General features: G+C 35.4%; 1 protein-coding gene across 5 annotated transcripts in view; it reads right to left on the bottom strand.

Annotated features, from left to right (window-relative positions):
• The window catches only part of LOC138708143 (serine-rich adhesin for platelets-like), a 220,709-nt gene that overhangs the window by 98,213 nt on the left and 104,112 nt on the right, over nucleotides 1–18,384 (bottom strand). For all 5 annotated transcript variants that reach the window (XM_069838373.1, XM_069838372.1, XM_069838371.1 and 2 more), the window contains exon 2: nucleotides 8,815–9,014. In XM_069838373.1, coding sequence (XP_069694474.1) covers nucleotides 8,815–9,014 — 200 coding nt within the window. The remainder of the gene's footprint in view (nucleotides 1–8,814; nucleotides 9,015–18,384) is intronic.

The following is an 18,384-nucleotide window of genomic DNA, read 5'->3' as shown; positions in this document are numbered from 1 at the left end:
CACTACTGCTTGCATGAGCAAACTGATAGCACTTTGCTGGATTACAACTTATGTACTATGTTACATTAACAACATTCAGTATTCGCCATCATTAGAATAGCTGCTGGAAGTTTATCCATCTTGTGTGATACATAATTTACATCATCATCATCATCATCATCATCATCATCATCATCATCATCATCATCATCATCATCATCAGAAGCTATCATTCACACGAATCAGTTCCTCTCCAATAATAATAGAAGGAATTTCCGTTCTAATGTTTCAAGTTCCTCCAGCAAATAAGGATATCGGAATATGTATGATAAGACTTTCTTGTGTTAAATTCTAATGTAAGCTACCTTGTTTACATGTTTCGACCTATTTATGGGTCATCTTCAGAACTGGTCGTTGTTGGTCTTGGTGCCTCTTGTTCTGTTTCCTGTGAGGGTGCGTTCGTGTGGTATAGTGTAGAGTCAAAGAGTGTGTGTTTTGAAATTGAGTTGTGTGTTGAGAATTTCGTTGGGATGTGTTTTCGTGTGTCTGTATATTTCATATTGTTCTAGTGTGTTTAGTTTCTGGCTTTTTGGTTGGATGTGTAGTATTTCCATGTCTGTGTTGATGTCTCTGTAGGTGTGGTTAGCATTTGTGATGTGTTCTGCACATGTGGAGGTGTTTTGTAATTTTGTTATGGCTGTGATGTGTTCTTTGTAACGTGTTTGAAATGATCTGCCTGTCTGTCCTATGTAGAAGTTGTTGCAGGTGTTACATTTGAGTTTGTATACGCCTGTGTGGTTGTATTTGTTTGTCTGTGTTGTTTGTGTGTTGAGATGTTTTTGTAGAGTGTTATCTGTTCTGTATGCGATGTTGTAATTTAATTTCTTGAATGAGGTTGCAAGAAAATCTTATCATACATATTCCGAAGTGATACAGTGTTAAAAGTTGTGTAATCAAGATGTATAAAATAAGGATTAGTTGCACATACTTTATTTTTCAGTGTTCCCCAGAAATAAAAGTCACATAGCATTAGATCTGGGGAACGAGAAGGCCATAACCCCCATCTAATAATTCTACAGCCAAATATACGAATGTTATTAATATAGGCCCTAATATAGTACAGAAGCTTAAATTTGGCAAAGCATAGTGATTTCACGGATGCAAGCAGCAGGGTAGTGGAGGGATCTATCAATGATCGGCCAACAGAAACACTGTGAATGTTCACTGAGACTTACTGTAAGCTTACTTCATGTTTATCAGCAAAGTACACAAATAAATGATAGATTAGGTTGGGTTCGATTATGTATGGATATTCGATTTTCAACAGTGGATACTTCAATTTTTATCACACAAGTTTCCCTCTTTAGGAGTAATACGCAAAATTTTGGAATCACCTTGCAATCACAAGTGTGATCTCTAGTGCCCCATGGGAGGTGCATTTAAGTTTTGCTACGATAATCATTATGACTGAAGGATAAATGTTCTGCTGGCAGGAAGAATGGGAGTTCCCCACGAAAACCTGCCCCAAACACTGTACACCTTGACTTGCTGGGATATAAATCCAGGTCTCCAGCATGAAGAAATAATGAGCTACGCATTTGGCACTGAATATTTCGATCTTTGGCTTTAAGATTTATAAACAACAATATTAAACTGGAAAAAATTAACTCCTACAGGTGACGTATATTAAAAATATGGTGATTAGACGATATATTCTAGCACCCACTGCTGTTAAAATCTAGTTGCTTACGTTTCTCTTATTTGTATTAAAATTATCGGAAAATCTGTGCAATAATGCAACTATGAAAATAATGGAATACATACCATAACCTTTCAAGTTTACCAATGTCTACTGTAAATCCAACTATGACTACCTTTTTACCAAATGAGTATTTTAACAACTACAGTCACAATAATTTAACTACTAGGCATGGAACGACTGCAGCAATTACGTCATCACCTACACCAACCTAATCTGTCATTTTACTTCCATGCTGTCAACAATTGCTTGAGATTTATTCACTTTAAAACATTATTTTCAAATATGTACAGAGATGCCAACCTTTCAAATGAATTATCAGTAATCCCACAGTGCGCATGGGTGTGCCCACCTTCCTACAAAGTCAGTTGTATTATATATAATTACACGTTACCTGTCACCACCTCTGTGAAAAAAAAATGTTTTTGTAGCATGTTTTATATCTAGGAGCTGTTTCCTACAGATTTCCTTCTCTAGCACACTTCTTCCTGTGACGTCATCTTGATCTTCTGGATCAGAAGTGATTCCAGTATTGATGATCTTTAAGGGCAGCGGGCTACGAATGCATACAAAAATTATGGTAAATCATGCACTGACACTTTTGACAATATCTACCACAATATTTACGAGAGGAAAACTTAAATTTTATCACTGAATCTCGAAAGAATGCTGAATTGGATGACATACAGGTCACTTACTTTAGAATATTCATCTGTCCTAAATAATTTGTTTAATTGTTGCAACAAATCGAAAATACACTGGAACATATGATCACATAAGTATAAATTCCTGGTAAACTAATAATGCTATTGGTCCTAAATCTTTATTAGATCTTACATATACATAAAGCTATAAGAAACTCACTTTTTACTAAATTTGAAAAAGATCTGTCGGTTTTGTGTTATTTTAAACCATCAGTTTTGATAAAAATAATTTTCACAGCATGTACGAAATTATGAAAATAACTTAATTTTACAAGTTATGAAAATAAAAACTGAGTTTCACTATCACAAGGCAATATGTAAGATCAGGTAAAAATTTGGGGCCAATGGCATCATTAGTTTACCATGAAAATGTATCTGTCTATATATTCTTATGTTTAAGTATATTTTCGATTTGTTGCAACAATTAAACAAATTATTGTAAAGGAAAAATTAATAATCTAAATTAAGTGAACTATAAGGCATTCAATTCAGAAAACATTCTTTCAAGATTCAGTTGGTAAAATTTACGTATCACTATCATAAATCTTGTGGTAAATATTGCCAAACATTCTTTCAAGATTCAGTTGGTAAAATTTACGTATCACTATTATAAATCTTGTGGTAAATATTGCCAAACATTCTTTCAAGATTCAGTTGGTAAAATTTACGTATCACTATCATAAATCTTGTGGTAGATATTGCCAAACATTCTTTCAAGATTCAGTTGGTAAAATTTACGTATCGCTAACATAAATCTTGTGGTAGATATTGCCAAACATTCTTTCAAGATTCAGTTGGTAAAATTTACGTATCGCTACCATAAATCTTGTGGTAGATATTGCCAAACATTCTTTCAAGATTCAGTTGGTAAAATTTACGTATCGCTATCATAAATCTTGTGGTAGATATTGCCAAACATTCTTTCAAGATTCAGTTGGTAAAATTTACGTATCGCTATCATAAATCTTGTGGTAGATATTGCCAAACATTCTTTCAAGATTCAGTTGGTAAAATTTAAATTTTTGTATGCGTTCGTAACCCTCTGTCCTTAATGTATCTAGACCTGAATTCTGCTTCACAACAATGAAGACTCTTTTTCGTAGGAGAGTCACTGTGAGCCACACTCAGTACTGAAAACAACTTTAGTTAATGTTTTATACTCACTTTCATTTCCCTATTTGCATCTATTCTAGATTTTAGGAAAAGATGACATTGGTAAGCTACAAATTCCTCTTCAAGTCTGTCATGTTCACCTTCATTAACCAAATTTGGGAATCATTGAATAAAAAAAATATATACGGTATATACAGGGTGATTCACGAAGATAGTGCAATACTCTAGGATGTGATTTCTGACATCATTCTGATAAAAAAGTTCATATATACATGTGTCCGATTTTGAACAGTTTCGGATAAAATCACGTTTCTTTCTTCCTTAACACGCATTCTTGTGAACTCTCTCTCTCTCTGGACGTCTGGAGCTGTGTGTGTTACAGTACAGCTGATAGCAGTGACACAAAATCTCGTGACATCAGGGTCATGGTTAGAGATAACTCAACACCGGTACACTGTTCATCGGGAATTTTATCCCCCTTTAGTATCTTATTGAAAAGTTTTGCTAGAAGGTTAATGACTTATATTCCTCCATATTTAAACACCTCCAGATTGATTCCATCTGGCCTGAGTGCTTTGTTCTTCTTTCCTGATTGTAAGTAATTCTTCTGTAACTTCTTGTTCCATAAGTTCTATTTCCAGTTCCAGTATTCAAGAGATGAATATGAAACATTTTTTTCTGTGTGAAATATCTACAACTTTTACATTCTCAACGAATTCACCTTCAATTGGAAATTTCTTTACACATTTTTCTGCTCTATTCAGAAAAAATACTGTAGCCTATTATTTTCTGTCATAAGTTTGCTTTTCCATAATCATTTTCCCTTTGGCTATAATTCTGTAATAGTGGGGGAAAATCCCTAATAATTATGTAAATTCATAATAGTTGGCACCTCTGTATGAAAATAAACATAAACCAAATGTCACAGTTGTAATAACAGTATATAAAAAATTCACATTCACTTATAATTCAACTCTAGTTAATTTAGTCAATATTTGCATACCCATGGCTTTGAGAACATGTAGATTAAATTTCCGCCATATTCTCAGGGTAAAGACATGCCAAAGGTGTCGCTATTGCTATGAATGTGGATAAGGATATCGCTAACAATGTCAATGTGTCATATATGGGTTGCTATTGCTACTGCTATTCCTAACAATAAGCATTTTTCAGTGGAGGTGTACTGTTCCAATGCTTGTTTTATCAATTAGGCGAAAGCTTTCTTTTCGATTGGAAAATGATGATAGTATGAAATGTTGACAAATGCCAAGTTTTATATTTTATCCACTATTAGTCTCTTGCATTGGCACATTCTGTAGATTTAAAATTTACAGTGACAAAACTCGGTGCATTTTACCACGTATATTCATATGATGAATTCAGGGGGAATTTCCCAATCCCCCAGTTCCAGAATCTCCCCCACCCCCCACCGAGGATTTTAGACTTTCTTAAAAAAAAAAACTATAATTTATACAATATTATATTTCAATTTTATATGACTTTTCAGTAACTCAAATTCTGTTATGTAGATATTTAAGTCCTTGAATGTTAGTCTGCTAGCTGATCTTGATTAGATGAAATTTAAACAGTAAGAATTTTCAGTCTTCATTATTACAGTCAAGTGTGCTATTTTTTTTTGCAGTAGTTTTCAGTGTTAGTTTTTTTTACTAAAATAGTTATAGCATATATAGTAAATATAAATCTTTCAGTGTATGGTTCGTTTGCCTTAGCTAGTTCTTCTAGCTCACTCACTAAAGTTCACTGTACTGTAAAGTTCTGAAGAAGGTTGATAACAAACCAAAACATGTTAACCAGGTACGATAGAATTTAACATGAGAAAGACATATCATACATATTCCAAAGTGATATAGTGTTAAAAGTTGTGTAATCAATATGTATGTAAAAAAAAAAGTTAATTCAGTTCACGTTCAATTAAGGAAACCCATATTTTAAAGAATGTTTAAATTTTGGAGGCATTATTAAAAATCCAAAGAAAGAAAATACGGTACTTATTTCTGCAAGAAGGCTTACTGGTAAGTTAATAAAATGTAATACTTATTTCACGCACTTATTTTAAAATAAAATAAACTCATCTTAAAAATTGTGTTAAGGGGACACACTACTGAGATTTCTAATCTCCACAATTTTGACTGTAAGTTTTTGAAATTTTAAAATCGAATAGATGTTGATGAGTTACATGTGCACAATTATTTTCAAAATTTTATGTTGAAAAATGTACTCGGAAAAAAATAAAATATAAAAAGTGTTTATAATTTTAGTAAACAAATATCTGGGTCTCATATAAAGATATAATTTGTTTCTTAAACTTTTAAAATGATGCTAAGACTACCTACAATGAAATGGTGCATGGGTTTGTTCCTGGTCAATACAGTTCATCAGTAAAAAAAATTAACTTTTAACATTGACCAAAATTGACGAAAACTCAGTAGTGTGTCCCCTTAACAGTAGTGGTCTTGTAGCATTGAGGGACAACATTAAAACATTATAGTGATTTCGAAAATTTTCATTCTGTAAAAATAAAAATAAATCTGAGCCACACTTGAAGAGTCGTGGCAAATAATTACAAGTTCAAGTCCTTGCCATTGCACAATAATAATAATAATAATAATAATAATAATAATAATAATAATAATAATAATAATAATAATAATAATAATAAAGCAAGAAAGGACATGGCTCTAATACTGAACAATGCAGTGTTAACTGCAGTGAAATAAAAATTCTCTTCAGTTAGATCATGATCAATCCAGATAAAGATTCATTCTTCATTGTAAAAATGTTTACTCGTGATATTTTTAAGCAACAATATGTAGGTAGAATAACTCTTCTCGGGTTCTCAGCCAGATGAGTTGGAGATTTGCTTCCAAGCTTTCGACGGCTAGCTCTGCCATCTTCTTCAGGGAATGAAGATGGCAGAGCTAGCCGTCGAAAGCTTGGAAGCAAATCTCCAACTCATCTGGCTGAGAACCCGAGAAGAGTTATTCTACATCAAACGCCGGGAAAGCCTCAAGTCATACAATATGTAGGTAGATGGCAAAAAGTTACTTTGGGCAAACCAACCACAGCACTTGCATATAAAACAAAATATTTGATATTGTGGTGATACATAATGACACTCAGCGAGACAGAACAGCTTTGGCATGCACTGCCCCATTTAATTCAATGCTTTCATTTTAGTGGCATCAACAGCGACATCCATAGTGACATCTTGGCATGTATTTACCGTTATAAATGTTTACTGAAATCATTGAATCAGCATGCGAACACATCTACTGGTGAATTATGTTGTCTTTCTACTGATCCTTCCATATATCAGCATCATTTTCTCCACAACGAGTTTCTACAAAAGCAATTTGTTGACATGAACAATGACAATATATACTGTAATTAACCCTTTGCTACTTGCAATGTGAAACTTGACAACATCCTGCTCTCCAAACACCCAAACTGATATTGAAGTTCCTAACAAAAACACAGAATTAAACAATCTGGAGCAAGAGCAAGAATGGTACATCTAAGACAGTTTGTAAGACAGACAATTGGAATACGGAATATAGATTCCAAAAGAGGTTTAACTCCATTGAAGAGGCGTCAGTCATCAAATTGTTACGAACTCAAAGCTGCACAATATAAACAGAAATATACCATAGAAGAGGGTAAAGTCGATCAAAATTTTGCAATTTTTTAATGATATTGAGGTTATGCAATGGAGCAAAGTTCCTCAGAAAATAACATTTTGTCGTCATATCCTTCGATTATGAAGACACGTTACAAGAATTGAATTACAATCTATAAAAAACTGTTTTTTTTTATTTGACTTGTGATCGAAGTTACCTGCTTAAATAGGGTAAAGTCGATCACCATTAAATTTTTAGTGTAAGATCGATTTTAAAATATTGCGGAGTAAAGTCGATCACTGTTTATGTTTTTAAAAAACAAATGAAGTGTATTACATATATTTTGTTACAAGGGGTGTAAAAACAATAATAATCTTCAATATATACCTATAGCATTATATAGTGTATCATTTCTTACTGTTATCATACTATTCGATACAATTAGGCCTATAGGTCTCCACTGTACAATTGTGACCATGATTGCCAACTTATAAAACATAAAAACACATTTTAATACTTCACATACCAACAAACAAAGATTTAAGAATTCAAAATTTACATTGAAATACCACCCTTCAATTATAATCTAAAATGCAATTCAACATTGCTTAGGTTTATATCAGATGTTATTTGAAATCTTCCCCTCCTCATGTCACTTTAGAAACTACGTTGTTCCCATAGTCAGGTACAGAGGGGTGTACAAAATATGTTCCTATGGCAGTGCTTCTCTTACACAAGAAATTCACCATAATTTCGTCTTCCTCTTTCCCCACTAGCCCATCAATATAAGCTATACTATGACACTTTCCTGTTTACAAGTGTTAGTTGGAGGTATTTCAGTGAACAATTTATTCTTCCTGCTGGTCCTATCTGTTTCGAGTAGGTCGATGGCATGATCGACTTAACCCCACAAAGGTACAAGTTTTTTTTTTTAAATAATAAGTTTCAATATTAGCATTTACGAACTGCAAAACTATTATTTCAGGATACAATCTCAACGAAAAGTACTTACGTATACTTCCTGTCTCCTTTCACTGCTGACTAATTTAGAGTTTGTAAGACTTTGTTTTCATTTAAGAGAAAAAGTTGAAAATAACAATTTTCACTTCAACGGTAATTACACTGTGTTCCCATTGTTGGCATTCGCAGACTTTTTGTTGTCCCTCTCGCTTACATTTACAGTGTAAGGCAATGAAGTCAGCATAACAAAATTTTAACAAGTAACTGAAAAAATATATATAATTTTCAATAAAAATCGCAAATGATCGATTTTACACCCACTGATTGACTTTACCCACTTCTACGATATAAATGATCGCAAAATCGTTTCCATGTTTAAAAAAAATGGAAATACACAGCAAGAAGCAAGGAATCCAATGCCTCGCTGAATTCCCAAAGTGTAGCTCTCTTGAAAGACATATTTTATCAGCTGGTGTGATGACACACATGTGCAGTGAACTCTGAAGACAAAGAGGCTGACACTGGTGCACAAGACTCAGAATTGAGGTTAACAGAAGTGGCAAAGGGTTAACATATAAAACTCCCACAATACAAGACAATAGAGACCATCTTGAATACAAAGGTACGTTTTATGAAATGTTGTTATACAAATAGCACTTACCTCAACTTCGCTGAGGTCACCATCCTCCAAATCTTCCACCAACTGGTCTTCACTGTCCTGAGGCTGACTTGAAATGATGGAATTCCGTGGGCTGGGGCGTGGACGTGGTCTAGGGCGGTTTCGAGGCCAGTAGTGATTGCAGATCTTGTAACATACCAGACTTCCAACACCCAGCAGAAGGATTACTCCAGTTGCCTTCACTGAAACAAATTCAACATCGCATCACTCTACATTGATGCAAACTTGAAGGAAAACCTGTTATGTGCATGAGATTTTGTATTACTCTCTGAAGTACCTACGACAGGATTTGAAGGAGAAGTCAGGATTGGCCAAGATGTTCTCATTACTTCAACAGTTTTAATAACAAGTTAAAGATCACTAGCAAAGCTCAGAAGGTAGCTGCGCTCAGGAGTGAATTCGAATCTCACTTGGGCTTACAAATGGCTTTTAAGAAACCCAGAGGTTCATTGCCACCATTACATAAGCCCGCCATCAGTCCCTATCCTGAGCAACATTAATCCAATTCGTACCATCATATCCCACCTCCCTCAAATCTATTTTAATATTATCTTTGGTCTCACCAAAGGTCTTCCAGCTAACACCCTATAATAATAATAATAATAATAATAATAATAATAATAATAATAATAATAATAATAATAATAATAATAATAATAATAATAATAATATTTTATTTTCCCTGGCAGAGTTAAGGCCAGCAGCCCTTCTCTTCCACTCAACCAGGATCAAAACATATAGGCTACAGAAAAATACACACTGGTATACAAGTATCAACTTAAAAAAAAATAAAATAAAATAATAATAATAATAATAATAATAATAATAATAATAATAATAATAATAATAATATTAATAATATAATCCGTAGTGCTACAGCCCGTGCAGGGCCTAGACCGACCAGCCAGCTGCTGGCCTCACGCCCACATGCCGAAGCAGAGGTGGACGATCATCCAACCAGAATGGAGGTATTGTGTGGTTAGCACGATGATCCCACCAGCCTTTATAGCGGACATTCGCAACTGGATTTCGCTACCTATCGTAGCTCCCCAAGTGCATCACGATGCTGGGTGGGCACCAGTCCCATACACTGAGGACTCGAACCAGTGCGCATTCCGTAACGTGAGTCCTAGACAGGATGCCTTAGACCGCGACGTCACGGCGCAGGGACAATAATAATAATAAACATACATATGAATATAATCACAAACAGGAAAATACATTCCGGTATTAACTTAAAAAAATTAATACATATGAATATAATCACACAACTAAAGGAAGAGCACAATTTGTATAATCATTATGGGTTACATTGAAAAAAAATGACAATTACCTAGATATTACAAAGTAATAATAATAATAATAATAATAATAATAATAATAATAATAATAATTAGTATTTATTGATTTTATTTTATTTATTGATATTTATGTGCTGGACAACAGCCATTGTTTAAATTATTATTATTATTATTATTATTATTATTATTATTATTATTATTATTATTATTATTATTATTATAAAAAATTAAAATTGTGCTTCCAAAAAACTAATTCTGTGCATTTAAAATATTTCTAAATAACCTAATATATTATATGCATTTCTAGATTCACACATACGTGCTACATGCCCTGCCCATCTCAAACGTCTAGATTTAATGTTCTTCATTATGTTAGGTGAAGAATACAATGCGTGTCAGTCTGTCAACTGTAAATCAGTGTCTAAATGTTGTGAATTGTGTATCGAGAAACAGGGCTTCCAATTTGAACAAAATCTGTAAAGGAACGTATAGTCAAATGTAAATTAAATGTAAGGTAGTGTTTGGGGAAAGCCACTCTGTATATAACACCGCCCTTACACAAGAAACATCAAAACAAACATACAGACTTCAGTTGCTTCCCTGCCAAATATATCGTACAATGAAGTCTATCCAAAAATACATACCTTAAAATCGCATGTACCAACTAACTAAATAAAATGAAAATTATTGTTTTCCGCCCAATTTTAGTAGTTTGTACGTATCACCCCAAGTCAAATCAAGCACTTTTGTGAATAAATTTTATAGAGAACAGTTGTTACCAGCTGAAGTAAATGTTTACTACATGTTCTACTGAAGTCCAAAAAAACTAGAAAACTGTTTTCGCTACAAAAGAATAAAATATGCATTAATAGTCTCTTAATGAAATATGCACATATATGCGCGAACAATAATGCGTCAATTATCTTAATTAAACACAAAACTTAATTACTAAGTTTCATTAAGATAAGCTGGACGATAAAAATATGCATTTGCATATACATATTTTTCATCACCAGCTATTAACCTACGTCCTGCAACAAATCCAGCTATGCTGAAGTTGAATATTTTAGTTTCAAACATTCCAACGATGAATGCAGTCATGATCACCTCTCTTCAAGTCCTTCCTCTACTAAAATCTAAGCAAGAATGACTCGAATAAAACATGGAGCACCACCAGAGCTAAGGGGGAGGAACTATCCAGGAACACTTGCGAAATGAAATCTGAGACGAAGAAAATTCCATCGTAGGTATGTCACAATAGAAACATCTGTGGACAGAACATCTGGCAGTAAAATATGTATGGTCAATCTGTGCGGAATACTGTACAAATACAAACCAAACTCGCACGCAAATACGAAAGCTACAGTTTTTTTATACTTACTTACTTACTGGCTTTTAAGGAACCCGGAGGTTCATTGCCGCCCTCCCCTCACATAAGCCCGCCATTGGTCCCTATCCTGGGCAAGATTAATCCAGTCTCTACCATCATATCCCACCTCCCTCAAATCAATTTTAATATTATCTTCCCATCTACGTCTCGGCCTCCCCAAAGGTCTTTTCCCCTCTGGCCTCCCAACTAACTCTCTATATGCATTTCTGGATTCGCCCATACGTGCTACATGCCCTGTCCATCTCAAACGTCTGGATTTAATGTTCCTAATTATGTCAGGTGAAGGATACAACGCGTGCAGCTCTGCGTTGTGTAACTTTCTCCATTCTCTTGTAACTTGATCCCTTTTAGCCCCAAATATTTTCCTAAGAACCTTATTCTCAAAAACCCTCAATCTCTGTTCCTCTCTCAATGTGAGAGTCCAAGTTTCACAACCATACAGAACAACCGGTAATATAACTGTTTTATAAATTCTAACTTTCAGATTTTTTTTGACAGCAGACTAGATGACAAAAGCTTCTCAACTGAATAATAACAGGCATTTCCCATCTTTACTCTGCGTTTAATTTCCTCCCGAGTTTCATTTATATTTGTTACTGTTGCTCCAACATACTTCAATTTTTCCACCTCTTCGAAGTATAAATCTCCAACTTCTATAGTTCCATTTCGTACTATATTCTGATCACGAGACATAATCATATACTTAGTCTTTTCGGGATTTACTTCCAACCCTATCTCTTTACTTGCTTCAAGTAGAATTTCCGCGTTTTCCTTAATCGCTTGTGGATTTTCTCCTAACATATTCACGTCATCTGCATAGACAAGAAGTTGATGTAACCCGTTCAATTCCAAACCCTCTGTGTTATCCTGAACTTTCCTAATGGCATATTCTAGAGCGAAGTTAAAAAGTAAAGGTGATAGTGCATCTCCCTGCTTTAGTCCGCGGTGAATTGGAAAAGCATCAGATAGAAACTGGCCTATACGGACTCTGCTGTAAGTTTCACTGAGACACATTTTAATTAATGGAACTAGTTTCTTGGGAATCTGGCTACGGACTGGAAGATCCGGGGTTCGATCCCAGGTGGTGACAGGATTTTTTTCTCGTTGCCAAACTTTCAGAACGGCCCCGAGGTTCACTCAGCCTCCTATAAAATTGAGTACCGGGTCCTTCCCGGGGGTAAAAGGCGGTCAGAGCGTAGTGCCGACCACACCACCTCATTCTAGTGCCGAGGTCATGGAAAGCATGAGGCTCTACCTCCATGCCCCCCAAGTGCCTTCATGGCATGTTACGGGGATACCTTTACCTTTTTACCTTTAGTTTCTTGGGAATACCAAATTCAATAAGAATATTATATAAAATGTCTCTCTTAAACGAGTCATACGCCTTTTTGAAATCTATGAATAACTGATGTACTGTACCCTTATACTCCCATTTTTTCTCCAATATCTGTCGAATACAAAAAATCTGATCAATAGTCCATCTATTACGCCTGAAACCACACTGATGATCCCCAATAATTTCATCTAACTTACATATGGAGTTAATCTTCTCAAAAGGATATTCGACAAAATTTTGTACGACGTCAACAAAAGTGACATTCCTCGAAAGTTAGTACAGTTAGTCTTGTCCTCCTTCTTAAAAATAGGCACGATTATGCACTCCTTCCATTGTTCTGGTACAATTTCATTTTTCCAAATTGCAAGTACAAGTTTATAAATTTCGCTAGATAATACGCTTCCACCCTCTTGTATTAATTCTGTTGGAATTTGATCAATAAATGGAGGCTTGTACTTTTTCAGATTTTCTATCGCAATTTCGACTTCAGAAAGTGTCGGTTCCGGTATAAAGGGCTCAGCAGTTTGTATTTCAATTTCGTCCCGATCATTTCTACTTGGCCTATGTATATTTAGTAGTTGCAGTTTTTTTATATAGATGTATATTTAAATTGTTTTATTTTATATTCTATTACTACGGGAAAAATTCTCCTATGTAAGATAAAAAGGTCAGAATTGGCATAATGTAGAATGATAATTTGAGAATAATAAAGTAAAATCAAATAGGCCACCAGCGTAGCTCAGTCGGCTAAGACCCTGCCTGCCAATCCGAAGTTGCGCTCGGGCGTGGGTCGAATTCCCGCTTGGGTAGATAGCCTCGGGTTTTTTTCCGAGGTTTTCCCCAACCGTGAGGCGAATATCAGGTGATCTATGACGAATCCTCGGCCTCATCTTGCCATCACCAGTCCCATCGACGCTAAATGACATAGTAGTTGATACAGCGTCGATAAATAACCAAGTAAAAAAATCAAAGAATGAAGTCAACATTCATACTTCAGGCAGAAGTAGAGAAACTGGAAAACAAATAGAAGATCTGAAAATTTGTGGGCCCACAGGTGGCACAGGGCATCAGTTGGTCACCACTCCATTATTACTTTATGCTCGACCATGCCGAAATGTAGTAATTATACACCTGGTAGTAGCCCTTTAATGCACCTAATTAAAGTATACCTATTCATTATAGTTCAGTTCTTCAGCCAATGAGAAATCACCATTGTACCATTATAAAAGCGCAAGTATCGATTATTCTCGGATATGCAATCGAAAGACAACTAGCAAAACGTCACGGAGGCTGGAAATCCAATACTGTCGCAGAAGGTTATGTTCTGTTACTATAATAATTAGCGTTAAATGTAAATAATATTCAAATAAATTCAATTTGTCATCTCGTTTTTCAATTCTAAATCAATTTCCAGCTTATATCAAGATTAATGTTCATGTTATTCTCTAGATTATATCAAGGTCAATGACATTCGTTCCTCGGAAAAAATCAATACTTTCGCGTCTGCGCACATCTCACAATTTAGAAGGTCAGTTCCGCTCCTCACTTCGATAACCATAACATGAATACTTATGAATAATTTCAAGTTATAAATGTGATCGAGCATAAAAAGTCGTATGAAACTTACCTGTAATGGTAATTAAGACGCGAGTATGTTTGTTTATGAAACGAGCGCAAGCGAGTTTCATAAACAAACATACTCGCGTCTTAATTATTATCATTATAGGCTCGTTGCATAATGTACTATTACTGAACGCATTTCTGAAAAACTGTTATTTTCATTCACTCTGTATGTGGCATAGGGAAACCACAAACTAATCCGATTTGTGAATACACTGTTGTGAAACCATGGGAAATGAAAAAAAGTCGCACATTCAATCACTTTTCATTACACTCAATTAAACACTTCATTCACCATCCACTTGGAGGATGCAGTAAAAAAAATATTTTCAGAAAATTGGAGGGGTGATAGTAGGAATATCATGGTTATAATAATTCGAGGCACGACAGCCCATGAAGGACCATGACCGACCAGCCGGCTGCTGGCCTCACATCCAGAAGCAGAGATGGACAATCATCCAACCAGAAAGGAGGTATCGTGTGGCTAGCACGATGATCCCCTCAGCCATTATAGCTGGCTTTCGTAACCGGATTTCGCTACCACGTGCATCACGATGCTGGGTGGCACCGGTCGCATACACTGGCCGAAATATCATGAGAAAATGTCTTTCCCCATGAGGACTCAAACCAGCGCGCATTCCGTAACGCAAGTCCTAGGCAGGATGCCTTAGACCACGACGCCACGGCGCGGGAAAATACCATGGTTATGAGAATAAAAATAAAGAAGGTAAACGTGCGAAATCGAAATGAGTCAGTAGAACAAGTGGACAGCTTAAAATATTTAGGGTGTACCAAAGGTAGTAATATGAGCTGCTGCTAGGTGGTCAAAAGAAGGAGAGCATTGACAAAGAAAGCTTTTCATACAAAAAGGAGTATCCTCCGCGAACCTTCGAAAAGAGAACTAAAGGAAGAGACTAGTGAGGTGCTTTGTGTGGAGTGTGGCATTGTACTGAGCAGAAACATAGATATTACGACGAAGTGAAGAGGAACACCTGGAAGCATTTAAAATGTGGAAATGTTATGTTTTATTTAACGACGCTCGCAACTGCAGAGGTTATATCAGCGTCGCCGGATGTGCAGGAATTTTGTCCCGCAGGAATTCTTTTACATGCCAGTAAACCTACTGACATGAGCCTGTCGCAATTAAGCACACTTAAATGCCATCGACCTGGCCCGGGATCGAACCCGCAACCTTGGGCATAGAAGGCCAGCGCTATACCAACTCGCCAACCGGGTCGACTTTAAAATGTGGATGTGGAGAAGAATGGAGTGTGTGAAATGAACAGACTGTAAGAAATGAAGCTGTGTTAGGGAAAATGGATGAAGAAAGAATAACGCTGAAACTGACCAGGAAGAGAAAGAAAAATTGCCCGAGTCACTGGCTAAGAAGGAACTGCCTACTGAAGGATGCGCTGGAAGGAATGGTGAACGGGAGAGAATTTCGGAGCAGAAGAAAATATCAGATGATAGACAACATCAAGATATATGGATCGTTTGTGGAGACTAAGAGGAAGGCGGAGAAGAAGGGATTGGAGAATGATGGATTTGCTCTAGACTAGACAACTTTGAACGAAAACATAAATTTTTAATCTCTCATTTGAAGGCGCTGAACAAGTGCGCGGGTGGACTTGGTGATATTGAGATGGTATTTTCGCATGCGAGGCCGGGGATTCGCCATGGGACTACCTGATATTTGGATTACAGTTGAGAAAAACTATAGTCCGGGTCAGCTTACTTCATATCCTAAGGGTGAAACCTAACAATTTTTCCCCCCATTACTACATATGCTAGTGGATTGTGGTGATTTTCTAGTTTGCAGGTTGAATTTTCTCTTGCCAACTTCGTTTCGAATTTCGATACTGATAAATACTACAAATGTTAGTGATTTGTGTAACTAGTATGTTGGCAGCAGAGACAAATATCAACAATATCTGTCGGTACTGGAGTTCCATAAAATTGAAATTGTAGGCCTACTAGATTTCTGAGCCTGTTACTGGAAACTAGTGAAATTTGAACATACTAATAATTAATATCAGTATTAATATTAATACATAATAGTAATTTTATGTGTTGTGTTGTGGTTATAATTCAAGACCATAGTCAGGTAAGTTTTCGGAGTTAGTACTATACTTGTTTTTTTTTTTTTTTAAAGATGGGGCATGACAGGAGCGTTGCGATCGGAAAAACAACTGAATGTCACATAGCGTGGTAGGCCTGTTGCTATGGCAACAACGGTTGAGTTGCCAAACTTACCGTTCCCACATGGCGAGTGCTTAATAGCTCTCTTGGCGACATTTATTGTGCACACAATGTTAGCATTGGTACGTTTTGTGTTTGATTCCCTGTCGATTTTTGTATTGTTTTCTTACCTTTGCGTCAATTGTCAATGAATGTTTTAACGTCAGCCATCTTAACGTCAATTGCTAGGTTCCATCAGCTGGCAGCATGGTAGTCCATATTGGCAACCACAGTCTAAGACATACAGTCACGAAACTTCAACACTTTTTCTGCCAACATTCGCGACACTAGCGCCCAAGCGGCAGGCAAGGCACTGGCCATAGTCTCGTTCAGCCAGCACGTGCTTTAAAGGTATGCGAGATGTTATAATAACGTTTTAATCATGCGTCGGAATAAAGGCAATGTGTGCAATGACGAAAATTGCAGTAACAACAAGTTTAAATCTCCGAATTTGTCGTTCTTCAGATTCCCTAAAGACCATGAGAGAATCATAACTCAGTCATAACCAATAATCCACGTTGTAGGTAGCCTACGTATTGTGTTCTATAAAACATTATTATTACTTATCAGTTACCTATTTGTATGTCAGGAAGGAGAGTTTAAATAAAAACAAAGTAAATACCTGTTACAGTATATTACTTTTTTTGTAGAAATCATATGTGTAAATGTGTAACCATTCCGATTTTGAATAATGTATCTACAGTTTTTAATACAAGTAATTCCATAATTTTTGTATTCGTGTTTTTTTTTTCTTTATATTTTTCAAAAGTTGAATGTTATATTGCATTCAAGTAGGGATTATGGTGTTAATTTTTCAAGAATTCATGGCGTATTATAATCCTTTTGCAAAATATTCACTTCTTGAATAAATCCAGACTGTGTCGATAAATTTCTGATGTGTTGGTGTAGATTCATGTGGCAGACGTATTAAGTTCTCAAGAAATAAAAGAGCCTTTTTAAATTTAATATAAAAAGCAATCTTTTCTGTAATAATTTGCATGACTGTTATTGGTGTTGATTTTACACTACAGGTGATTATTTGAGCCGTTCAGAGCAGAAGTGGTATAAGTCAAAATTAGGTAATGAGATTTAAAGTAAATATTCTGTAAAATACAGCGCAAAGTAGCAATTAATATATCCTTCGTGCTATTCACTGACTACTAATAGTTTAAATAAATTCAATATTAACTGCTACTTTGCGCTGTATTTTAAAGAATGTTTACTTTAACCCTCATTACCCATTTTGACTTACACCACTTCTGCTCTGAAAATAAAATTAGGCCAACATTTTCTGAGTTAATTGAAGTCACAATTTTTTCAACAAAATTGTGTGTTCATTTATTTGTTTTCACCTACGTCATATTAAAAGTAAGGGCATGTAAATTACGTATTATATAGGTAGGATAAGTTAAAATTAGGCATTATGTGTGAAAACTGGAAATGTAATGTAAAATGCGGTAAACTTGCCATAAACATTTAAACCATAATATCAGCACTATTTGTCACTCAAAATAATAAAGGAAATACCTGTTCTTAAGAAATGAAAAACAATAAACTTCATAAATCAATGTCTGTCATATTAAGGTCTAAATCTTCCCCTTTTTTATTTTCAAGTTTACCTCAGCGGCCGAGTTTACCCCAATTTGCGGTATGGAAAATAGTTAATT

Source organism: Periplaneta americana, chromosome 10 (genome assembly GCF_040183065.1).
Source record: "Periplaneta americana isolate PAMFEO1 chromosome 10, P.americana_PAMFEO1_priV1, whole genome shotgun sequence".
In the NCBI taxonomy this organism is placed as follows: Eukaryota; Metazoa; Arthropoda; class Insecta; order Blattodea; family Blattidae; genus Periplaneta; species Periplaneta americana.
The sequence above is the reverse complement of the archived record's forward strand: the minus strand, read 5'-3'. Positions and strand labels throughout refer to the sequence as shown.